General features: G+C 41.3%; 1 protein-coding gene across 1 annotated transcript in view; it reads right to left on the bottom strand.

Annotated features, from left to right (window-relative positions):
- Window positions 1–26,906, bottom strand: part of OTOF (otoferlin) — a gene marked incomplete at both ends in the record, with an annotated part of 185,511 nt that overhangs the window by 83,967 nt on the left and 74,638 nt on the right. Inside the window, 4 exons of the mRNA XM_081312999.1 lie at window positions 751–795; window positions 2,785–2,838; window positions 13,860–14,041; window positions 20,320–20,419. Coding sequence (XP_081169125.1) covers window positions 751–795; window positions 2,785–2,838; window positions 13,860–14,041; window positions 20,320–20,419 — 381 coding nt within the window. The remainder of the gene's footprint in view (window positions 1–750; window positions 796–2,784; window positions 2,839–13,859; window positions 14,042–20,319; window positions 20,420–26,906) is intronic.

The raw sequence follows: 26,906 nt of genomic DNA, 5'->3' as shown, positions 1-26,906 counted from the left end.
TAGTAACAATATTAATCATGCCAGAGTAATGAGTTATTCAAACTTTGGGCAGGAATTATAAATGGTGGTGTTCAACATTAGATAACAAGGACATGCATTCCGTCACAGTTTGATATGGTTCTTTATGAGTATCTCTAAAATTGTTGGCCAATTGTAATCTTAAACACAACACAACTTTTAAAAATTACCAACTCTTTTGACAATGTTCCAAGGATTTGTTTTGAACTCACAACAGAGCTATCTCACAAGCCTAGAATATGCCCAGAATGGTGCGAACAGAGTCATAATATTTCCACTAAGGTCAGAGCAATCTATTTTATATTTGAAAAGGATCATCCTGAGACTGAAATTTTGTAAAGTAAAAACACTTTGCACAACCCAACTCAAGATGTACACCACCACCATCACCACCAGCATTATCAGCACCACCTTGTTGAGCATTAACAGTACATTCACATTGTCCCATAGTAAACAAAGTGTCCCAAATAGGGATGGGTCTTGAGCTAAGTGCAAAGCCCAGAAGCCAATAACAGGCTTCTAATTGGTCTGAGCCTGTACATATTTCCTGGTGTGGTTGATTGCAAGTGCTTGGCTTTTCTTCTATCACACTCACTCACTGACATTAATCAGCCTGAAAAATGAAATCCTCAGTCTATGTAGAAATCATTATGAAACTATTGCATTTTGGCTGAGGATTAGATATTTAAACTGGAAATTATTAAAAGAAAAGAATAAAAAGTATTAAGCTACCTGAATGGCAAATGATGTTTTTTCTCTTTTCCCTTAATTTTATCTCTGAAAGTAAAAATATGATTCAGAAACAATCAAGTGATTAAGAAATAATTTGCTTGAATGAAACAAGGAAAAAAAACCCTTCCTGTATGAAATTTTTGAAAATGAAGACTTATAACCCAACTCCCTTCTATTACACTGCAAAAACATTTTTCTTGGAAAAGCACAGCAAATGCACACACAAGTGATAGAAAGAGAAATACAAACATTTGTAGGAGAGGTATTTTTAACAGTTTTTTTAAAAATGTGGAGAAATATTTATATCTGACAGATATAAAAAAATATTAGGATTAAGATTAGGATTAGAAACATTTTATCTGGGACAGCCACTTGTAATGTTACAGCAATCTATTTTCAACATCCTTTGGAAGACATTTGCTCAGGCCTTTAACAAGAACTATTTCTCTCCTTCCTTGCAACCTTGCATATCAGAAAGTAAGTATCAATGGAAAAGAACATTTCTGGGTAGAAAATTGGAATGTCATAGAAAGAATGGGTAGCCCAATCCACTTTGGCTCCAGCCCTAGCCACAGTTTGTTTCATCTCTATCATGCAAATCATATAGAACATGTTATCTTCTACTTTCTGATATCCAAGGTTGCAATGGAGAAGAGAAATATTTATTTTATTTTATCTTATTTTATTTTTATACCGCCCTTCTCCCGAAGGACTCAGGGCGGTGTACAGGGCAATACAATAAAATACAATATATAAAAATTAAAAAAATATTAAATACAACAGCCCAATTCACTAAATTAATACAAAGCATTAAAATACCCCTAAACCCATCAGACCAGGCCGGCTTGTTCAAATAAATATAGTCTTTCCCGGCCTTAAGATAGTTAGAATTTCATAACTGAAATGAAATTCAGATAGCCAACAATGGAGTCATTCACATATTTATTTATTTATTTATTTATTTATTTATTTATTTTTATTTTTATTCCATTTGTATCCCGCCCTTCTCCGAAGACTCAGGGCGGCTTACAAGCTTAGCAGTAGCCTTCATTCTATGCATATGCCTGCTTATTAGGGCTTTCACACACACCCCAAGCGGCATTATTACAAAGTCAGCTTAATTGCCCCCAACAATCTGGGTCCTCATTTTACCTACCTCGGAAGGATGGAAGGCTGAGTCAACCTTGAGCCTGGTGGGATGCGAACCTGCACTAATTGCAGGCAGCTGGTGTTACTTAAGGAGGCATTAGCCCACTGCTCCACCAAGGCTCTTTATATTTCAGTTTGCTGCTGAAAATGAGAGTAGACCTCAATACACCTTTGGCTGGGAAGGAAAACAGAAAGGTTTCCAATGTCTGTTTGATTTTAGATCTCATTAGAGGAGGAGCAGAGAAGAAGTACACAAGCAGGCACACACAGACACAAACACACAGAATGCACACACTAAAAAGAGGAAAGGAATTGCAGCTGAAGATCCAACATGTACCTGGAGTTTTTGTGGTCATCACTGTTGCACCAGAGAAGAAAGCCAGGGAAAAACATCAAAGTCAAGAGAGTTGAGTACTAATTTGGAACAGATTATTTTCTACCTACCAGGAACCAATTGCTTGGCGATTCAAGGTTACATCTTCCTGCATGAATTTTATAGCAGGAACACTTGATGGATACCTCAACAGTGTGAACTAAGGTGGGGGGCTATTCCAGTCAACCTCTTGCCCAATGGCGAGGACCCATGTGGCAATCCTCAAAGAGGCCTAAAGCTGGCCTCTAAAATAAGGTCTTGAAGGATAAATCATCACCTTCTGAACACATAAGAAGCTTTTCAGAATCACAGTCTTTTATTGCTTTTGCAAGGTTACCCATATGGAGTAATTTATAATTTTCTGGTTATTATTGATATGTTCAGAAAAGCTCTAATCTCTGCTGTAGTTTTAGGAACACAGGAACAACCCCCATTTTTTTTAATCAATTCTGGAATTGAGACTGGCTTGAATAAAACCCCTTTTTAGAGCATCATCCTGGTTCTTAATATACCTGGCTACACATTTGTACCCATTATGGCGCTTTTTCTGGAATCCTGACAGCTTGCTGGAATAGGGCACAGAAGGAAAAAAAACCAACCACAATTAGGATAAATGAAATTGGCATCAATAGTCATGAGGTCATTTTGCATGCAAAATGGACAAATGCTTTTGCTTTCTATAACTTATTCATCCAAATGAGATTCTCTACAGTTTAGTCAAGATTCATTTGGAAGATGGTGGCCCAACTTCCATGATCATAGAAAACTGATACAAATAACCACAGATTCTGTTCAAATAAATAAGCAAACACAAATAGCAGGGAAAGAGCTTTTCATGGCCACTTAGAACCTCCCACTGGAAGAATGCCATTCCTGATGGGCACTTCTAGAAAAGTCCATATAAATATAAGACATAGAACATTACTTGGGTGGTTTAGTTATCACAGTTGAAAATACATTCAATTTTATGAAAACTGATTCAGATCAGTTATAACAACCTAGGTTAATGATTTGAATTGATGCTTTTCTTATTCTAACTATGCACACAATGATGCAAATCCATCACCCAACAGGACTTGAAAGAGCAAGGAGGATGTTTATCACCCTTAGAATATCTGTGTATCTGTGTATATTTTTTCTCATTACTCCTGGTAGCTTAAGTAGATTAAAATGCCAAATGAAAAGAACAAAGGGACAGGCCTATACATTGCCTTGGTAGCCATTCAATTACCTCCCAAATCAATAATTGTTGAGATATGACAGGCAATATAGGAACAAACCAATGGATGGGAGAAATCTTTAACTCTTTCTTTCTACTACTACTATCCCTGGCAAATTCCTGATTATCCCTGACAAATTTCTTTTCCCTGTATATTTTCACCCATTTAAATGTTGTCTTTCAGGTACTAATTAGTAAAAGTGAAAATCTTTGCTATGTGCTATGGGATGTGCTATTAAAAAAATCTGCAAATCACAAGGAAGGAAGGATTAAAACTTCCCCCTCCCCTTTCATTTACTCATTATTCCTACAAGGCTCCTTACAAGTAGATATACTGTAGTTTAGAAGGACAATGTGAGGTTCTTCAACCTTTTGCCAATGCATGAAAACAAACTAAATTGATTAAGGAAAAAATGCTCAGAATTCTCCTCATTGATTAATTGCATCTGAATTACAAAAAAATAAACAAACATGTCTTCCAGAGATGGTTCTGAGAGAGTCATGAATGATCATTTGGAGGAGAGATCTATGGAGATTTCCTTATGTACTCTGTTTTTATGTTTGTTTTTGTTTTGTGTTTGTTTGTATTTTGAATTATAGGAGAAAGATGGCAGATTCCTGTTTTTTTTTCCTGTTGCAAAGTGATTTTAACTAGGCAAATGATAGGGGTGCAATAAGCTAACTTCTTCATATTCATGATTGTATATAGGCAGATTTTCACATATAATTTTATTTTTATCAAACCATTCCACAGTATAAACATCATGCATGCACAAATAGAAGTACACAAAAAAGGAAATGCATTAAAAATTGGTATTAAACTGAAAGCAGCCATCTCGAATACAGAAGCCATGCAATAACAACAAAAGTATATTTCTCAAGCCTTGGGAAACGAAATCTTGTAAGCCAAGGGCTATTTTGTGTGTCTTCTGCTTATCCTCTAATATGCTTCCTATGGGGCATCCCTGATTAAATTCAGCACCATAGACAGAGCTCTAGAAGATAAGAGATTGGCAAGCACCAAATGTGTGCCAAGTGATGGCTGCATTAAAAACTTGCCCAAGGAAAGGAAACATGCATAATTCAGTTGGGTCAGATTGTTTTATGTTCCAGAGCCATATCCTACCAATCAATTTTTAAAAAAATAAACATAGATCAGGTATTATGTGCTGCTGCTGACATTTTTATTGTCCTAAAACATAAAAGAGGCCAGCCATGATAAGCAAAGAATGGAATATTGGGGGTCAGGCATCAAAGTTTATCTCAAAATATTAATATTTAAGAGAAGCTGGCCCAGTTGCAGGCCTAACCCTATGTCAAGCACGCTTAAATACAAGGAGGCCAATTTGAACATACAGGCTGTTAGGGGATTTTCTTGCACAACTGTGCCCATGACAACCCAGGTTTCTCCTGAAAGAAGATTAATCAAAGGAAAGTTCAGCAAATCCTTACCTCCTTTGGGGTTTACCGATAAAATGTGCATGTTTTCAGAAAGACGTTCATATTTTCTTTAATTTTAAATATTAAATACTACCAAGGTATATCATCAAAGAGGATAATGGATTATTTGGGCTACTGAAGGATAACCTTTATTAGTAACTACAGTAAAATGCAACCCCCCTTGTAAAGTCTCAAATGGTTTTACAGGCCTATTAAAATGTGAAGGGATATTTATATTTAATATTCTTTATTAAATAAGCTATTATACAGAACCACAATATTTTAACAAGCTGAAAATCCAGATCTGGGACCATGGTACTTATAGACAGGGAAACATACCTTGAAAGATTCTGCATGGTGTCTGATTCCACTTAGGTTTCAATATGAAATTTATTAAATCTATTATTTATATTATAACCCTCTCTCCCCTAAATTCCAATAATTTTCTCCATAAAAAGTTTCTGATAAAATACTGGAAGTTGGGCTCATTTTTCCTCTTACTGTCTGGTAGATATTATTTAATTTTATGGTTATAAAATTATTACCAGGGATCACTCAAAATATCCAAATAGTGTGAGATTTTTGAACAGGTGAAAAAGGAAATTATTCTTCATAAACTCCATAATTAAAACACTAATGACCATCAGCTTGAACAACTTTAAAACAGAAATATATTAAAATAAGGCTATAGATCAGACATGTCAAACTCGGAACGTCATGCGACATCGCACAACGCATCGGGAGAGTTTTGCCATTGCTGGCAATGGAGTGGGTGTGGCTTCCAGATGATGCATCTGGCCCGCAGGCTGGCAGTTTGACACCCCTGCTATAGATGGATGGTAGTGATGATACCTACAACTTATTTCCAAAACTGGAATAGGAGAAGAGCCGAGTTGTTATGCAAGATGCAATCCAATATTTATTTTGTATTTTATAACTATCTGTAAAACAGATTTGTTTGTTTTATTTCTGATGGTGTTCTTTCAAGAAGATAAAAATTAGAAAAATGTACAGTGTTGAACTTCTATTAATGGGAGCTGCTTCATAAACAGTCAAGAAAATATAAATAGTTGTCCTTTGTTTCAAATTTCTTGCATTGCTGCACACACCATATTTACCCTTCACAATATTCTGCATCTTCATCCAAGCTATTCCATTTATATACGTGAATACAGAATACATGCAATTAGAACAAACTGCTCATTTGGTTAAAAAGAGAAAATATTTAATTGCTTACATACAAAAAAGAGCCATATTGAGACAGATGGATCATCACACAAACATGCTGCCATTACACATGTAAAAGGCCCACTGTATTTTGGCTGCATTTATGCTCTGTGTTCATCCCTGAAATATTATATGGCTTCACACAGTTTTGTAAACAATAGGCTAGCCAAAAGGGATAAATTTATAGCACCCACTAAGGGCTGATTCTCATTCCCCTTGCTCACATCATGACCATGATCATGACCATTGTCCAGTAACAATTTCTGTATATCATATTCTAATGAGGTTGCTTTGGTCTCATCTCCAGGACATGATGGAAGGAGATTAAAAAAAGAAATGAAGCTGGAGGAATCCACCAGTAGCTTTTCTTAATTTCTTCCACTTTAAAACATTAGGGACAATCTCTGTCATTGGACTCATTATAATGGCAAAATAGGGCTAAGCAAGTGGGATGGGAGATTTTTATAACTGATATGGTCAAGCATGTTGTCTAAATAGTGCACAACCGAAAGTGTCTGTAGAGATTCTCAGTCATCCAGGTCATGGTTGTCCCAAATGTGTTTTTTCAAGAGGCTGGACTTTCTTGGTTTTCTTTGAAGACGTTTTGCTTCTCATCCAAGAAGCTTCTTTAGAAAGCCCAGTTGTCTCTTGAAAAAGCACCTTTGCACAACAGATAAACCATCCTGTACACTAAACAAGAACAGAAATTAATTGGAAGATTTGAATGAATTTCTATATTCCATGATAAAATCCTTCCCTTGATACGTTATTTTTCCATAGGCAGGCAGCACTCAGGCTGGGGGACATGAAAAATAATAATTTTTCACATTATGAAATAATTTAGCCCAAGAAATATATTACTTCTAGGATTCTTTGGAGAAAATAGCATAGTTCCAGTCTAGAAAAATGACCATTATTGTGCTTAGGTGTTTGAAAGCAAGCATTTTTCACCATTCTTTGCATGCAGAAAGCTTCTTGTGGGTGCCTGTTCAGCCCAGGTTAGTTTGCTGGGCTTTGTCTTGTGAGGTTGGAAACATGATTAACACAATTAATCAGATCAGTTAAAGAATTAGCAGATGCATTCACACCATGTACTTAATAATAATAAGTCAATAATAACTTTGGTGGATTTTTGTGGCTCAGAATGTTTCACCTATTCTCACCTATTTGTTGTTTAATGAATCCCAGTAATCAATCTCAGTCTAAAGCAATCCAATTTAATATGGGACCTGGTCACAGTTGGTTCCCACCCTAGTAAAACCAATTTACTCTGATTTTTCTTGATGAGTCTGTGATGCTGGTGGATTTGAGATTTCTTTAAATCATTTAGTTAAGCTATAATTATACATGTTATCTGCTACCCATTTACCTTTTAACTATTACTGATGTTATTCTGACATTAGTCTGAGTTTATGGGGTTTATGACTTTCTTTTGCCAAGGTTGTTACATGAATCACTGCAGTTGTTAAGTGAATCACATGATTAATAACCAAATTGGGCTTCCCCCATTGACTTTGCTTGTGAGAAGTTGCACAAATGCAGCCACCAGATTGAAATAGATCTGTTTAAGCATATTATGGGAATACAGTAATTCTGCAGTACATGCCTGGCATGTGCTCAATTCCCATTTGGAACTCGGATGAATTCTAAAACAATTCTCATAGCTAGGAAGCATTGTATCCATCCACCTTTGAGTGAAACCTGGCATCTGTGCAATTTTGCTCTCTTATTGTTTCTCCCTTCGATTCATTCCATCCCTGACCTTAAGATAGCCAACTTCCATAAAAAAAATCCTGTCAGAATTCTTTTTAGCCTTGTTTATTTGGTGAGAAAGAATGACATGAGATGGGAGGAGGCATCCTTAAGAATTTACATAGTTTCAAGGAACTCTGTCCATAGTCATCCACAAGGGGAATAGGAGTTGATTCAGTCTGCCCTTTCTGGATCAGCTCTCTAGTACACAAACAACAATTCCATCATGGGAGAATGATGAGAAAGAGACCCTAAGGGTGAGGTTGTCTGTTCTTAAATCAGAATTGTATGTAGACATTTGTCTTGACTCCAGAAACAAATAAACATCATCTGCAAAAGGTTAAACAAAAGCTGGGAATGTAATGTTTTGTTTGGAAGGGATATAATTAGTGTTTTTCTTTATATTTTGTTTAGCTTCTGTAAGTTTATTTCCTGTGTTATCTCCAATGAATGAATGGAGTCCCCTCTCTGATTTCCCAGTTTAGACTTTGTTGCCCTTAGGCTTACCATTAAGTGTCTGGTAGAACTTCTCTTGAGTCTGGACCCAACTGAACAGTTCACTTCTTGCACGAATGTTGTTCTGGTTTGCATGTAACTCACCCCACCCCAAACCTGTGCTCCTTTATTGGCCAACATAAAATCTACCATCATTCTTTCCTAGTGGATTACTACCTACTAGTTACCTACCTAATCTCTATCATCAACAGGTAGCAGAGTGAGCCTTACCTACTGTCAGGCTCCAAAAGCCAAGAAAAGACACACTGAGGTTCTTCTAATCTAAGTAGTTTCCTATATTGTTCCTCCTCCATAGACAGAAATCTTGCAAACTACTTACACTACTAAACATATACTTTGAGAACTCCTAGGGAGGAGCTGATCTGATTCTTTTCCTCTAAACCTCTCTGTTTTTTGCTTCTCTGGAATGCAATCCCTCCCTTCTGGAAATCCAGATTACATGCCACCACATCTACTTACCACGACAGCACATTGAATTGCATTGGGCATGCTCTTTGGAAAGGTTTACACAAAACTCAGCAAAAGAACACCAGGAATTTCTGCAGTGATGCCACGTTCTCATAAATAATCAGCCATGCAGGGAAAAAAAACTGGTGCCGTACTACAAGTTGCTTTTTTTGTGTGCCAGAGACTGATTGATTTCAATTTAGGTGTTGCCCCAGTTCAAAATGATTCTGGGCATTTCACAATATAATAAGCAATTAAAACACAATACAGAACAAAGCAAGTTGGGATCGTTTCAACAAGTAGGAGAATTTATGAGAATTCCCTGGCTAGGTTTACAAAATAAAAATCCGGAGAATGGATTAAATCAATAATCAGATCCAGCATGGTGTGTGGGTGCAAATGATGTAGGATTACTGCAGTTTCCTTGTAGAAAAAAACACACACCTTGCCTGAAAGAAATCTTTCTTCAGCACAACACCCCACACTTGAGTCACTACCAGGCATAGCTGAGCTTCATACCTGGCATTCAAAGACCCTTGGCTGATGGTATCTCCCTCAGCCAGCAGTTCATCATCACTATGGTAATACATTTCATCATCTTCTTGCCTAGAATAATGAGGGTCAATACAAGAACTGTTTGTATATTATGGGTTTTTTTAGGCACCCAAGTTTGATGCTGAGAGCAGGAACAGCAATTCTAGGATAAATGATAAAAGAATTGGATAGATAAATAGCACGGCTGGGCAAATTCCCCATGGAAGGGTTATGGGTGAGAAGGCACAGTGTAAGTTAATGGTGTATCACTGATACATTAAGTACCCCATCTGAACGAGCTATAATTAATGTCTCATCAATACAGCACTCAGATGCATTTCTACTTTGTGCTGCAAAATACTGCATGAATGTTAGTGTATGAATGTTAGTGTATGTTAGTACACATCTGTTAGTATATGTACACTAACATGCACATCTACACAGATGAATGGGATGCTTAAGACTTTCCTATTCAGTGAGTTCATCTTGTTACCATTTTTATTAAGGTAAAGGTAAAGGTTCCCCCGCACATGCGTGCTAGTCGTTTCCAACTCTAGGGGCCGGTGCTCATCTCCGTTTCAAAGCCGAAGAGCCAGCGCTTGTCCGAGGACATCTTCCGTGGTCATGTGGCCAGCATGACTAGACGCCAAAGGCGCACGGAATGCTGTTACCTTCCCACCGTAGCGGTCCCTATTTTTCTACTTGCATTTTTACGTGCTTTCGAACTGCTAGGTTGGCATACAATTTACAGCACTTTCCTGCACAGATTGGTCCTTTGTTTTATGCTACATGGACGCTAGAGGGCATCAACTTCAAAACTAATTTGCTACAGCTGCACAATCAATAGCTTACTTCTGGAGAAACCCTTAATGCAGCTTGCCAAAATTGACTTTTCACTCAATGGATAAGGGATGAAAAACAGTGAAAAAAAATGTGAGTGTGCATGCACACTCAGAGGGAGGGGATGGGGAGGAAATCTTCCAATGTCAAGAAATGCATATGTTTGAAACAATGTCAGGAAATTATTTGGAGGATGGCTGGTGTGTTTCATTTATTGTCTCAAACAACAGTGCTTTTCAGGACAAAGGTCTGTATTAGTGGTGTAGGGGGTTCTGTATATCTTGTTTCATAGATTCAAAAACTGTAAAAACTGAAGGTGCGATAGAAGTTATGAGCTTTGAAAGTACAGCCTTTCCCTAAAAGGTGATTTGTTGAAAAACAAGCAAAATTACATTAGTGGACTCTTCCTTCATTTTCCTAAAAAAGCATTTTTCACTCAGAATCTGTTAGAAAATGTTATTTTGTTCAAGCTGGCCTTAAAAATCATATCCTACATTTTGGAGTTTGGAACATCATTACTTTTTAAAAACAACAACAACAATAAACTTGTTCCTTTGAATCATACAAAAAACACATCTGTCCAATTTTGAAATTTCATTTGGATGTTTATTTTTTTACCAGTCAAGCTTAACCTCTAGGTCAACCCAATTTCTATCAGTGAAATGCTTTATAATTACATAAAGCTGAGACTCATTTCTCTGCAATCAAAAGGCTTTTTTAAAAAAAATAAATGGTTACAAACCGATACATAAGAACCATTTTCTACCAGTTGAGCTAGGGGCCTAAAATCACATATTTGTTTAATCTTCTCCCTGGGCTTGTAACTTCTGACAGTCTCTAGGATTTTTATGAGCATTTTTGGCTGTAGGAATGACAGTTGATTTCTCATGCTGCCTGACCATTATGTCTTGGCAGCTAATGAAAATTGGCAGCTAATCAACATTGATAGTCTATTGGCATGTGGTAAATGTCACCCAGATAACTATAAAACAGCCATAGATGGAGCAAATTCATGCTGATGCCAGTTATCTGACAGATCATTCTGAGAAATGGTTTCCAAGCACTGTGTGATTACCTTCTCAGCTATTTATCGTATGCTTTCTCTTACATTTAAAATTGCCCAGTTACTCTGTAATTTCCTTTAGGTGGCTTAGTAAAGTTTGACCTGATGGGTGCTGCCTTTTCTTCTGAATAACTGCTCCCAGTTTTTTCTTCTCAGGGTTTGGAAGGAATCAAACATATATTTTGAACTCCTAAATGAGCCTGTCAAAACACACACACACACACACACACACACACACACACACACAGAGAGAGAGAGAGAGAGAGAGAGAGAGAGAGAGAGAGAGAGAGAGAGAGAGAGAGAGAGAGGTGTATTCTGCTTGTTAACATCAAGCATTGTGTTTCTTCCCGGCAACAAAGTGGTTGCACATTGATCTGGGCAGTTGATTTACAACTCCAATTAGACATTTCAAAGCCATTTCATATAACAAATTGGCTTTTTCTATATGTTGCCTGGCCTAGGAGAGATCTTTGCTCTACAAAGTGCTCCTGTTTGCAAAACAGAGAACCCAGATGGGACAGAATACACCCCAAAGAATTGCAACTGGCAACACCTATGCCAGGTAAAAAGCAAAGGTTTTCCTGTCAGTCATGTCCAATTCTAGGGCATGGTGGTCATCTCCGTTTCTTGGTCAAGGGAGCCAGCATTGGCCAAAGACAATTTCTGGGGTCATATGGCCAGCATGGCTATATGCCAGAGGTGCACAGAATGGATAAGAAGCTAAGAAGAATATCTTGGGCTGGGCACAGTTGTCTTGAACTTGGAACAGATTGAAACCCCTACTGCCAGCAGATATCCTGGGAAAATTGCAAAAAGGTCAATTCAAAATCAAATGATGCTGAAGTTCAAATTCTATGCCTCTTCCATGAATGCAGTTCCAACATTGAGGTTAAAAGCTCTAAGACACAAAAATTAGGCTAGAAGTTTCTTTGGAAACATTCTCATGCTTTCTAAATTTCCATGAAAAAAATCTAGTCATAGCTTTACAAGAAGAGAGAAATCAGTTAAAAAAGAAATAGAATTGGCAGCATCACCATGTAGAGACTAAATAATCTATAGGTAGAACTCATTTAGTGACCAGAATTTGGACTATCAGTTCAGTTGTTAAGTAAAGCAGTTACTAAGTGAAATCTTACTTTGGTTTTCCTTTGCTTTACAGAACTACAAAGGTTGTAAATGCCGGGATTGGTTGTAAAGTGACTTTTTTATCATCTTATAACTACAAACTACAAACACTAAACAAGGCACTCATCAATCAAATCTTTATTTAGGTCATAGAACAGCAAATGAGGCACTCACTAAACAAGAACTTCTTGTACACAACTGACTCCTGAGCTTTTGACTGGCAAAAGAATTCTATCTTTTTCTATGATGGGTCATTCTTGAGTATATAATCACATGCCATCTACATTTCTTATTCATTTAAGAAGTATAGCTGGCATGTCATTATATACTTAAGAATGACTCATCAGAAAAAAAAATGGGACTGTTTGAATAAGTGTAGATCCAGTTTGTAGTATAAGATTAATTAATTTGCCTGAATGACAATTCAATTTCTACTCCACTTTGATTTATTCAGTTTTGAGACCATCCCGCTCCTCAGAAAGGCAATTTATAATAAAAAGAGGAGAAAAAGAAAAAAATATGTAAAAAAGATCCCATAATGTCTATGGAGATTCTCAGTCATCCAGGTCATAGTTATCCCAAAGGTGCTTTTTCATAAGGCACCTGGACCTCCTTGCTTTTCTTTGAAGATGTTTTGCTTCTGATCCAAGAGCTGAAGAAGCTTCTTGGGTGAGAAGCAAAATGTCTTCAAAGAAAAACAAGAAAGTCCAGTTACCTTGTGAAAAAGCACCTTTGGGAAATCCCTATAACCTACTTGAAATCTATATCAGTATAACAAAGAATAAATCAGACATCCTATTTCACGGAGAACAATCAGGTTTTTAAACATTTCTGGAAAGTCATTAAGGTGAGATCTATAAGCAGCTGGGGGAACAAGTAAATTTATTATTATACTGCTTGCTTGTTTATTAAATACCAGTTAGCTGAGCCTTGCTCAGACCAGCCTTGATCTGCAGGAGGTTGTGAAGAGGGAACCTGTTGCTGAGATCAGTATTCGTAGGATTCCAAGATGAATTACTTTCCTGAGACCAACTCCAGGAACATCAGCATCTAAGCTATTCAGATGCAGGAGAATCTATGGTGAAGCAATATATTTTCATGCTGTATCCCCAGTGATTCAGCTGTGGGGAGCAGTTAGTGTGACCTTGAATTCAACAGACAATCTGAAATCAGCAGGTTAGTAAATCCATTGCCAGGACTAGCAGATATAGGGCACAGTTCCAGGATGTGCATTTTTCAATAGAACAGAATATCTGTGGCTCAGAGTTGTACTGTGGAGTCCTGGGTGCTCTCTGAGTTTGGTTGTTTGCTTGCAGACATTTCATTACTCAGCTAGGTAACAAAATGTCTGCAAGCAAACTACCAAGCTCAGAGAGCACCGAGGAATCCATAAATGCATTTTCATTGTGGGTTTGACTACTTACCTCCGGAAGCCTTTCTCTGCAGTGCTGGTCTTGCTTGACTGTCTGTGGCTTGGAAGCAGGACATCAGTTTCATAGGGATCACCATCTGCATGGATCCTGGGACTCTCCAAGAATTCATCATCATTCCACGCCCCAACACTGCCATCCAAGGCCTGGTACCGAATCTCAATGGAAACACTGGTCTGAAAGAAAAACAAATCAGAGGCTCTCTGTTATGGATCCTGTCCCTTACAAACAGGTTTTCCCCCTGGGGCAGGCATGGCATTTCTCATGGTATTTCAAAAAACCAGGCAAAACATCGCTGTCCTGCAGAACCTCATGGGCTGAAATGCAGAAAGTATTACTAGGTGGATGTTTTCCTTGACAAGCAGAGATACCCTATATTATTGGGGAAGTTATTGATCAATTGTTTGAATTCTAATTTTGTTGCATTTATGATTGGATTTGTATTGGATTGTGCAAGTCACTTATATGACCGAAGCAGCATACAGATAATCCTCAATTTACAACCTTTCTTTTAGTAACGATTTGAAGTTACAGTGGCACTGAAGAAAGTGACTTATCACTGTTTTTCACATTTACAGCAGTGGCAGCATCCCCTGGTCCCATGATTAAAATGTGGACACTTGGCAATAGCCTCATGGATGGTGTTCTTGCACTGCTCTATCTGCAAATTGGCCAAGAGATCATTTTTTTCCTTATATATCAGCATTTCTCCAGGAATCTCCAGCCTCTCTGGCTGCCAACAGGTTCATTAAATCTAAAAAAAAATTGTTATCCTGAAGGAATTGCTCCCATGAGCTTTTTCAGAATGGTAAATGTGGCCAATTATTAGAGGACTAGAAACCAATGGGAAGATGAGTAATAGAAAACAAAAAAAAACAAACTCCTAACTAATGGCAGCTTCTATCACTAAACACCAGCAAGAGAAAGTTTTTTAAAAAAAAAATCTTTAGACATCTTTGTGAATAAAGAAGAAAAACAGAGACTCCTTCTCAGAACAAAAGTGAGAACTGCGAGGCAAATTTTGACCCAGTTTGGAATAAATAGGAATCTACAACAGAACACTAAAAATTATCTTGAAGCCTGTATGTAGTGAGTCATGGCTGCATCTCACCTATCTAAGCCTCATGAGATGACAGCCAGAAATTAGCGGGGGTGGGGGGGGTGGGGGGATGGGGGGGGAGGGAACAATTGGAATGTAAAAAAATGTGGGGAGGGGGATAGAAACCCAGCTGAGCCATGTGAGAAGCTCCAGCCAGCCAAGGTCATTTGTGATACGCAGAGCTAGGAACCGAGCACCCGTTTCCTGAACAATATATAAGCATCTGATTGGACATTTGGAGTTAACTGGGGAGGGAAGACAGAACTTGCCTTTGTGTTGTTTGCATGGGAAAACCTCAGATTCAGCTTACTTTACTTCTGTAACCATTTAATCTTCAGTAAAGTATAGACTTGGCAAAAGAAATGGCTAGGATTCTTTCTTTGCTAGATGACTAAGTTGACATGGTGACGGTTGACATGGTGCTTCTCAACCTAGCTGGGGCCTTCTGGGAACTGAAGTCCATGCATCTTAAAATTGCCAAGGCTGAGAAAAATTAATATTTCCAAGGTCAACATTTTATGCCTACTGTGTTGGCTCAAACCTTATGGCATTTTTGTGTGTGTGTGGTGTAGTTGGTTCACATGGTGTGGTAGGATGGAGGGTTTGTTGTCACTGTGTGTTGGGGGGAGAGAGCACGGGGGGGAGGCTCAGCTAATCTCAATGTACACATGTTGTACTTTGACAATAAACGTTTATTATTATTATTATTATTATTATTATTATTATTATTATTATTATTATTAATTTTTCTTAGGGTTAGGCCTTCCTAAGCGTGACAACACCTCTCTTTTGCTATTCAGTGTCCTTCTTTGGTTATAGTCATCAGCACTTGCTGTACCACTATAGGGAACAGTTTGATAAAGCACTGCATTTGTGTGGCTCAGAGATGGAATGCAGCTGAATCATCTCAACACATGTCAAAATGTTGATATTTTTCCCCTCATGTGGATACTTAATGGAAAAAGCTCAAGACACCAAATCACAGCATGACTTTCTTGCAATCATCACGACTTATAAACTAATGCTGCCTGAGAAGTGAATACAATTCCTGTGATGAGCTGCCACATTTACTATTTTGTATCAGAAAACACTGGGAAGCACACACACGCACAAACATATATTGGTAGGTAAAGGTAAAGGTAAAGGTTCCCCCGCACATGCGTGCTAGTCATTTCCGACTCTAGGGGCCGGTGCTCATCTCCGTTTCAAAGCCGAAGAGCCAGCGCTTGTCCGAGGACGTCTCCGTGGTCATGTGGCCGGCATGACTAGACGCCAAAGGCGCACAGAGCGCTGTTACCTTCCCACTGTAGTGTTCCCCATTTTTCTACTTGCATTTTTATGTGCTTTCGAACTGCTAGGTTGTCAGAAGCTGGGACGAGTAACAGGCGCTCACTCTGTTATGTGGCAGTCGGGATTCGACCCGCCAAACTGCTGATCTTCTGATCGACAAGCTCAGCGTCCTAACCCACTGAGCCACCGCGTCCCTATATATTGGTAGAGGTAGAGGTAATTCTTGATTTACAACAGTTCATTTAGTTACAATGGCACTGAAAAAAATGACCTGTGACCATTTTTCACAGTAACAACTTTTGCAGCATCCCTGTGATCAATTATCAGAATTTAGATGTTTGGCAACTGGTTCCTGTTTATGACAGGTGCTGCATCCCAGGGTCATGTGATCACCTTTTGCAACCTTCTGACAAGCAAAGTTAATGAGGAAGTCAGATTCACCTAACAACTGGGTTACTAACTTAACAATTGCAGTGATTCACTTAACACCCATGACAAGAAATGTTATGAAATGGGGCAAAACTCATTTAACAAATGTCTCACTTAACAACAGAAATTTGAGGCTGAATTGTGGTTGTAAGTTGAGGACTATCCTATAGGTAAAGATATAGCGTGGCAGATTATAATCTATTCCTTCAACAAGTCAATTCAACCTCAATCAGCAAGTATTGCGGGCCCGTCTGGCAAAAGAACGCTCAGGATCCTATTGGTTGGAAACATGTGGAAAAGGCCTTCATCCTGCAGTGAATAGACAATGGCTAGAATGATGGTGATGATTTTTTTAATTTTTATTTTATTTTAATTCCATTTATATCCCGCCCTTCTCCGAAGACTCAGGGCCCTCATTTTACCTACCTCGGAAGGATGGAAGGCTGAGTCAACCTTGAGCCTGGTGGGATGCGAACCTGCACTAATTGCAGGCAGCTGGTGTTACTTAAGGAGGCATTAGCCCATTGCTAATGCAGATGATAGCTCTGTATATATTAGTGTGTGTATGTGTGTGTGTGTCTTTTTGCTTAAAAATGTGGAGAACTTCTACTAATCTAAAACATTGGCATAGCATTTAAGAACTCAGAAGAACCCACCAATTAAGGAACATTTCATTCAGTTTTGGCCTCCTTTGACTTTTATGATCTATATAATTGACCTTCTGGAGAGAAAAACTGAATGTGAATGTTTAAAACAATATTTTTCTTTTTAAATTACCTAAGTACTTATGCATATACAGTAAGTGCCCAAGGTGGTGGTTTTTTGGATTTGAGTTTTACTTTTTTTAAAATTAAAATAAATTGTACATTAACCAACCTGTTAAAGTGTGATATGTGATTATTTTAAATTTAAATTGACCAAGTGATGGCAGAACTTCTGAATGGAAGCCAAATTGGTCCTCATCTCTGCTTTGCACCGACAATTGTCACTGATGTCAGCCTGCCTATTGCATATGGGTTAATCTAAATAGAGGCTCATTGGTGCCATATTATTTCTCATTCAGAAGCTTCACTGTCTATGGAGCAAGCAGCTTTTCAATGGGTGATTTGGGACTGTGATCTTTTGGTTGGTCTCTGGTCATGTCAATAAAAGCACCAAAGGCTTCCACTGCAATCAAAATAAAAGATTAAAATTGCAAGATCCATTGCAATTCCTCCTCAGGGATACACCAGTTACAGTGTGTGTGTGTGTGTGTGTGTGTGTGTGTGTGTTACATTCAGGTTCCAAAATGAGAGAAAGCAATGGAAAACAAAGTAAAGCAAAAATGTAGTTTTAAATGTGAAACAGGCATAGTGAAATCCATGGCTTTGCAACCCTTCCCTAGTCTCTTTCATTCAGAAAAACTAATTAAATATTTTGCAAAATGTTTTTCCAACTTCAGTTTCTATTTATCTCTTTCTCCGGCTAATCCAGACACAGGTCTAATGAACTACAAGAGAAATAGAAAAAAAAATAGAAGGGAGGTTCCTAACGTGCTCTCCTTTTCTATGTGTGGTTCCCATGGTTACTGAATAAGGTAGTACATTACATGCCTTACCCAAGCATTTCTATTCTGACATAGGCACTGGGTGATTTTAGCCATGGGTTAAAAAGCTCTGAACTCTGAAATTGGGTGAATGTAAAGTCAGGCATGGTAAAAGCAATGGTGGAAAACAAAGTATGACCAAAGGGAAAAAAAACAAAAAACCCTTGGAGGCAGAGGCAAACTTCATAACACAATTCAGAAAGTAGCAGATTTTTATACTACAGATAGTTCTTGACTTACATCAGTTCCCTTAATGACTGTCTGAAGTTACAACAACACGGAAAAAAGTGACTTAGGACCATTTTTCACACTTACAACCGTTGCAGCATCCCCATCGTTATGTGCTCAAAATTCAGGCACTTGGCAACTGGCTCACATTCATGACGGTTGCAGTGTCCCAGAGTCACGTGATCCCATTTTGCAACCTTCAGATAAGCAAAGTCAATGGGGAAGCCAGATGCACTTAACAACCGTGTTACTAACTTAACAGCTGCAGTGATTCACTTAACAGGCGGGGTACGAAAAGTCATAAAATGGTGCAAAATTCACTTAACAAACATCTCACTTTGCAACAGAAATTGTGGGCTCAATTGTGATCATAAGTCGAGGTCTACCTGTATATCCTGTTGTGTATACTTACTGAAAGAGAAATTGAACATTGATTGAACAGAGAGAGAAAGAGAGTGCACCTTGCACAGTTTTCTAAAAAAACCACAAAAAACCAGCAATACTCAGATGCTAGTCTTTCATGTTCTCCAATAATTTCATTACGTTGCGCCCTTGAACAGGTAGGACCTTGCAGAATGGAACTGAACTCTGTGGACTATAAAGTCAGAACATGATTCTATAGCTTTTTTAAAAAATTATGAACTTTTTAAACATTTCTTCATTGTATGATGTAAAGAAGAGGTTTAAATGTGAACTTGATTTTCATGTGAACTGGAGTTGGGCAAACACTTTAGCAAAGCACTTCTTGAAAGGGCTTACCACCATCCACAAGGACTGTTTTGAAATCCCCAATTATTTTCATATTTGCCTAAAGTCAACTGTGGTTTATTCAATAAGCTTCGGTATACAACCTGTGACTTGTTTTCAGTGGGGAAAGTAGAGGGTGACTCTACTTTGGGTTCAGTGTAACATGAATGCATAAAGACCAGACCAAACAGAGAAATAAGTAGTAAAGGTAGGTTTATATTATAACACCTCATTTTTAAAATAACAGAGCCCTGGTGATGCAGTGGTTAAAATGCAGTGTTGCAGGCAAACTCTGCCCATAGCCTGAAGTTTGATCCTGACAGGGCTCAAAGTTGACTCAGCCTTTCATCCTTCTGAGATTGGTAAAATAAGGACCCAGATAGTTGGGGGCAATATGCAAATAAAGCTGACAATGTAAACAACCCAGAGAGTGTGGTAAAGCACTGTGAGGCAATATATAAGGCTAAATGCTATTGCTATTGCTATTAAATTGTCTCTTACCCTTTTCCCATGAACAATGCAAACTCAGGACAGCCTGTAAGCTTCTATCATCTCTATCAATTTGCAGTGAAAGAAACTATGCAAAATGACACCTACAATGTATTTTGATCTGGATGCATAACTGCTTATCTAAGTATAATGGAAACACCATTGTTGGAGTAAGAAAATAAATCAACTCCAAAGACCATGGACAGAATAAGAATAGCTCCACCTCCTCTTGGGCAACAATTGGTGACCCCCAGGGGGAGAGCGTTCTCTGTGGGTGCGCCAGACCTTTGGAACCGCCTACCGGTTGAGCTCCGGATGGCCCCCGACCTTCGCTCCTTCCGGCGCGATCTCAAAACATTCTTTTTCGAACAAGCTGGCCTGGTCTGATGGGATGGGGTTGGGTTTTTAAAATTAGTTTTAACTTTAATATGTATTGATTTTATGGGCATGATGTTTAATGGTTTTTTAATTTTTGTATTCGATTTTTATTGTGTATTGCCCTGTTCACCGCCCTGAGTCCTTCGGGAGAAGGGCGGTATAGAAATCAAATTATTAAATTATTAAATTAAATTAAATATGGTATTTACTTGAATGGACACATTGTTGTCATCGATCAAGGTGTCGGTCACATTCAATTGTCCTTCTTCCACCACTTTCTGCAGGACCATCTGGAATATACCAATGAGTCTAGAAAGCAAGCAGAAAAGACAGTGAGATACCTGAAAGATTAAACTTAGCTAGACAAACTTCTGTATTATCAGATTCTTGTAGGAAGAAATAGCTAGAAAGAAAAGGAAAGACAGCATAAACCTGTATTTGTGCGATTTCTTAAACTCTACAGCTGGATTACCAAAGTACAACTGCTGTGTTCAGAGAAGATGACATATGCAAATAAAGCATATCATGACTTTACATGGTCATCAGTTCACAGAATATGCTGTACCATATTATCAAAGAGCATTTTAGCCTAGTCTAGTGTGTTGGGTAAATCCAGCTGAAGGGCAAGCATTTTGGAGATAGATTGGTAGGTAATTGAAAGCCATTAGGGACATGGGAGCTGACTTTATTCAGGAAAGACATCTGATTCCCCTTGTCTATATTGTCTGCTTTGACAGACAGTTACTCTCCAGGATTTCTGGCAAAAAGATCTTTCCCATCCCCAGCTCCCCTTTAATTGGAAATACTGAAGACTGGAAGCAGGACCTTTTGAAAATGATACAGATACTCTCCCAGTGATCTTTGCCCCGTCCATATATCCAAAGAATGATTAGTTTTCTATTCTCTTTGCCAGCAGTTTCTAAAGGTTGCGGGCAGGAGTTATTTCCCAGCTCTGAAATGTCATTGGTGAAATGATAGTAACAGTGTGCACAGGGGATCCTCTTGCCGTTGACATCTTGTCCTTATTCTTTTAAGGAATAGAAACTTAAACACGCCAGGAAACAAGCATTAAAGGAGAACTGTGACGAAGTCAGAACAGCAAAGAAATGAGTAGCTAATGGTATGCAATATGGAAACATAGATAAATGAACCCTCAGATCAATTTTTGAAGTGAAAAGCAGCTCAGGAGGAAAGGTATTGGGATGACTGTGCCTTTTACTTTGAATAAATCCTCTCACGTGGTTGTTCTTACAGAAAGTTATTTGGGATGGTTGTAGAAGGTGAAATAGGGGTTTATTCATGCAAGCAATTCCAACAGCACACAGAGATTCACATGCTAGAATACAATAGCAATCCTTCCCTTCATCCCATATGCATATATGCAAATTTGGGAACCCAGCTAGCTGTTGTGCAAAAGTGCTGAAGTGCAATCTGCCTACAGCTTGCATTTATAAAATGTGTCCAACTCTCCAAACTTCCTTGTGACTAATAGGACCACATTGCTATCTACCAGCTTCTGACTGCAATATCAATATTTGGACATTGTGCCAGTTATGATTTTTGCCCTTTCCCAAAAGCTAAAGTCAAAAGAAATTATGCCATTAATTAATTATACCCTAATTAAATATCGGCGTCTCCCTTTCTCAATCTTGCTGCACCAGCCTTCGAACCCAGCCTTGATGACCCTTGATGACACCTTCTGAGTCACTCTATTGGGAGTGTAAAGGACAGCCATTTGTAAGGGAAGTCATTGACTGGAGCTGCAGACTGGTTCTTAAAGCACTAACAAGCCCAACTGGCAAATGGATGATGATCAAGCTGCTACACTTGATGCTGTGAATTGTAGCATAACTCAAGATGTCTAGATATTGTTTTGATACACTGATTGATCCCCACACTTGCTGACTTCAGTCAATTGCTTAATATTAAATCTGAGCTAAATAAACACCCATCGCTGTATTGCAAAGCCTGCTATCTGCAAGCCGATAAACCATAAGTTAACTCAAAGACACACTGTACAAGATGTTAAGACTTGCTGAACCACAGACTGTTCAAATCCATCCAGCCTATTGTTTGAATCCAACCAATCTGATTTAATTCCTCAGATACTCGGGTGTGAGTCTCTCTTTATGAGATTTGGTCCGGGGGCGCAGTTGGACTTGCTGCTGGTGTACATTTCGCCTAGTCACACAGCAGCAGCCCTGCCTGAGCTACTCGATGTCCTCTCTGGGTTGGTGATTGAGTTCCCCAAACTTATAGTTTTGGGTGACTTCAATCTACCATCCCTGGGAGGGTCATCTGAGTTGGCTCGGGAGTTCATGGCTTCCATGATGGCCATGGACCTGACACAGGTAATTGCCGAACTCATGAGGGAGGCCACACCCTTGACCTAGTTTTTTTATCTGGACGGTGGTTTGATGATCTTGGTGGGGGCTCTCCATTTATTATGCCTCTGTCATGGACCGATCATCATCTCCTGCGGCTGGTCTTCCGTTTTGCCACCCCCCCGCCGTGGGGACGTGGAACCAACTAGATGGTACCGCCCCAGGCGCTTAATGGACCCTGATGGGTTCCAGGCAGCGCTGGGGTCCCCACCTGCCTCCGTTGCTCACAACTCGGCGGAGGCCTTAGTGGAAGCCTGGGAAAGGGCAGCCACTGAGGCACTTGACCGAGTTGTACCCTTGCGGCCCCTGACCCGGTGCAGATCCCACCGAGCTCCATGGTTCTCCGCGGAGCTCCGGGAGATGAAGCGTCGGAAACGGGGCCTAGAGAGCTGCTGGAGGTCCAGCCGATCTGAATCTGACCGATTGCGACTAAGAACCTATATTAGGTCTTATCTCGCAGCAATGAGAGCGGCGAGGCGTAATTACTTCTCTGCCCTCATCGCGTCCACAGATAATCGCCCGGCCGCCCTGTTTAGGGTGACTCGCTCCCTCCTTAACCAGGAGGTGAGGGAGGATCCCTTACAGGGTCGTGCCGAGGAGTTTGGTCAACATCTGTCGGATAAAATCGCTCAGATTCGGACCGGTCTGGACTCCAGCTGGGCAGAGTCCGACGATCAGGACACGGGCGGTCTTGTCAATGTTATCTGGGAGGAGTTTGATTCTGTGACCCCTGAGGAAGTGGACAGGATTATGGGGAGGTTGAGCTCCTCCACATGTTTATTGGACCCGTGCCCTTCCTGGCTGGCTTATGCAGCTAGGGAGAGGACACGAGGCTGGTTCCAGGCAGTTATATCTACTTCTTTGAGTGAGGGTAATTTCCCCGCCGTCTTGAAGGAGGCGGTGGTGAGACCTCTCCTCAAGAAGCCTGCCTTGGACCCAGCTGTGTTAAACAACTTTTGTCCAGTCTCCAACCTTCGCTTTCTTGCGAAGGTTGTTGAGAGTGTGGCGGCGCATCAACTTCCTCTGGTTCTGGATGAAGCGGATTATCTCGACCCGTCCCAATCGGGCTTCAGGCCCGGGTACAGCACGGAGACGGCATTGGTCGCGCTGGTGAATGATCTCTGGAGGGCCCGGGACAGAGGACATTCCTCTGTCCTAGTCCTATTAGACCTCTCGGCGGCTTTCGATACCATCGACCATGGTATCCTGCTGCGGCGTCTCAGGGGATTGGGAGTGGGAGGCACAGTTTTTCAGTGGTTCTCCTCCTATCTCCTGGGAGGCTCGCAGTCGGTGTTGGCAGGGGGGCAGAGGTCGACCCCAAGGGCTCTCGCTTGTGGAGTTCCTCAGGGATCGGTCCTCTCGCCCCTCCTGTTTAACATCTACATGAAACCGCTGGGTGAGATCATTCGTGGTTTTGGAGTTGGGTATCATCAATATGCTGATGATACCCAACTTTTCATTTCTACCCCAAACCACCCCAGTGATGCCCTCGCTGTGATGTCCCGTTGCCTGGAGGCGGTTCGGGTCTGGATGGGGAGGAACAGACTTCAGCTCAATCCCGACAAGACTGAGTGGCTGTGCATTCCGGCATCCCGGGACATTCAAAATGTTCCATCTCTTTCTATGGGGGGTGAGTTCTTACCCCCCGTGGATAGGGCTCGCAACTTGGGAGTCCTCCTAGACTCACGGCTTAACCTAGAAGATCATATAGTAGCCGTGACTAGGGGGGCTTTCGCCCAGGTTCGTCTGGTGTGTCAGTTGCGGCCATATCTGGACCGGGATGCCCTGTGCACGGTCACTCATGCGCTCGTGACCTCTCGTCTGGACTACTGCAATGCTCTCTACATGGGGCTTCCCTTGAAGACCACTCAGAGGCTCCAACTGGTACAGAATTATTATTATTATTATTATTATTATTATTATTAATTTAATTTATATACCGCCCTTCTCCCGGAGGACTCAGGGCGGTGAACAGGGCAATACATAAAAACTAAATACAAAAATTAAAAACTGTTAAAACGTGATTAAACAATGCCCATAATAAATTAATACAGATTAAAAATTGAAATTCATTTATAAAAATCCCGCCCTGTCCCATCAGACCAGGCCAGCTTGTTTAAAGAGATGGGTTTTAAGATCGCGCCGGAAGGAGCGGAGATCGGGCGCCATCCGGAGCTCGACCAGAAGATGGTTCCATAAATCCGGTGCACCCACAGAGAACGCCCTCCCCCTGGGGGGCCACCAGTCGGCATTCTTTGACCGGTGGCACCCTGAGGAGGCCCTCTCTGTGGGAGCGTACTGGGCGGAGGGAAGTTGACGCCGGCTGCAGGTGCTCCCCAAGGTATTCCTGACCCATGCCATGAAGGGCTTTGTAGGTCATTACTAACACCTTGAACCTCACCCGGAAGACAACTGGTAGCCAATGCAGCTCGCGGAGCAAAGGTGTGACATGGGAGTATCGGGAAACTCCCAATACAACTCTCGCGGCTGCATTCTGTACCAGTTGGAGCCTCCGAGTGGTCTTCAAGGGTAGCCCCATGTAGAGAGCGTTGCAGTAATCAAGACGAGAGGTCACGAGCGCATGAGTGACCGTACGTAAGGCATCCCGGTCTAGATAGGGCCGCAACTGGCGCACCAGGCGAACCTGGGCGAAGGCGCCCCTAGTCACAGCTACTATATGGTCTTCTAGGGAGAGCTGTGAATCTAGGAGGACTCCCAAGTTGCGAGCCCTATCTACAGGAGGTAATAACTCACCCCCCATAGTGAGGGGTGGAATATCCTGAATATCCCGAGATGCCGGTACGCACAGCCACTCAGTCTTGTCAGGGTTGAGTCAAAGCCTGTTCCTCCCCATCCAGACCCGGACCGCCTCCAGGCACCAGGACATCACGTCGAGGGCATCACTGGGGTGGTTTGGGGTGGAAATGAAAAGTTGGGTATCATCAGCATACTGATGATACCCAACTCCAAAACCACGAATGATCTCACCCAGCGGTTTCATGTAGATGTTGAACAGGAGAGGCGAGAGGACCGACCCCTGAGGGACTCCACAAACGAGAGGCCTCGCGGTCGACCTCTGCCCCCCTGCCAACACCGACTGCGAGCGTCCCAGGAGATAGGAGGAGAACCGCTGAAGAACCGTGCCTCCCACTCCCAATCCCCTGAGACGCCGCAGCAGGATACCATGGTCGATGGTATCGAAAGCCGCTGAGAGGTCTAATAGGACTAGGACAGAGGAATATCCCCTGTCCCGAGCCCGCCAGAGATCATTCACCAGCGCGACCAATGCCGTCTCCGTGCTGTACCCGGGCCTGAAGCCCGATTGGTACGGGTCTAGATAATCTGCTTCATCCAGGACCAGAGGGAGCTGATGCGCCACCACACTCTCAACAACCTTCGCAAGAAAGCGAAGGTTGGAGACCGGACGAAAGTTATTCAATACAGCCGGGTCCAAGGCAGGCTTCTTGAGGAGAGGTCTTACCACCGCCTCTTTCAAGGCGGCGGGAAAACTACCCTCACTCAAAGAGGCAGATATAACCGCCTGGAACCAGCCTCGTGTCCCCTCCCGGTCTGCATAAACCAGCCAGGAAGGGCACAGGTCCAATAAACATGTGGTGGAGCTCAGCCTCCCCATAATCCTGTCCACTTCCTCTGGAGTTACAGGATCGAACTCCTCCCAGGTAACATTGACAAGACCGCTCGTGTCCTGATCGTCCGATACTGCCCAGTCGGAGTCCAGACCGGTCCGAATCCGAGCGATTTTGTCCGACAGATGTTGACTAAATTCCTCGGCACGCCCCTGCAAGGGTTCCTCACTCACCTCCTGATTAAGGAGGGAGTGGGTCACCCTAAACAGGGCGGCCGGGCGATTATCTGCGGACGCGATGAGGGCAGCGAAGTAGTTAGACCTCGCCACCCTCATCGCTGCGAGATAAGACCTAATATGGGTTCTTAGTCGCAATCGGTCGGATTCAGATCGGCTGGACCTCCAAACGCTCTCTAGGCCCCGTCTCCGACGCTTCATCTCCCGGAGCTCCGCGGAGAACCATGGAGCCCATTGGGATCTGCGCCGGGTCAGGGGCCGCAAGGGTACAACTCGGTCAAGTGCCTCCGTGGCCGCGAGAGTTGTCTTGGGAGTTTCCCGGTACTCCCATGTTACACCTTTGCTCCGCGAGCTGCATTGGCTACCAGTTGTCTTCCGGGTGAGGTTCAAGGTTTTGGTGATGGTTTTTAATGCCTTACATGGCATGGGTCCGGAATACCTCGGGGACCACCTGCTGCCGGCGTCGACTCCCCTCCGCCCTGTGCGTTCCCACAGAGAGGGCCTCCTCAGGGTGCCTCCAGTCAGAGAATGTCGGCTGGCGGCCCCCAGGGGGAGGGCCTTCTCTGTGGGCGCCCCGGCTTTATGGAAC

This window comes from Vipera berus (assembly GCF_964194415.1).
Source record: "Vipera berus genome assembly, chromosome: 1".
In the NCBI taxonomy this organism is placed as follows: Eukaryota; Metazoa; Chordata; class Lepidosauria; order Squamata; family Viperidae; genus Vipera; species Vipera berus.
The sequence above is the reverse complement of the archived record's forward strand: the minus strand, read 5'-3'. Positions and strand labels throughout refer to the sequence as shown.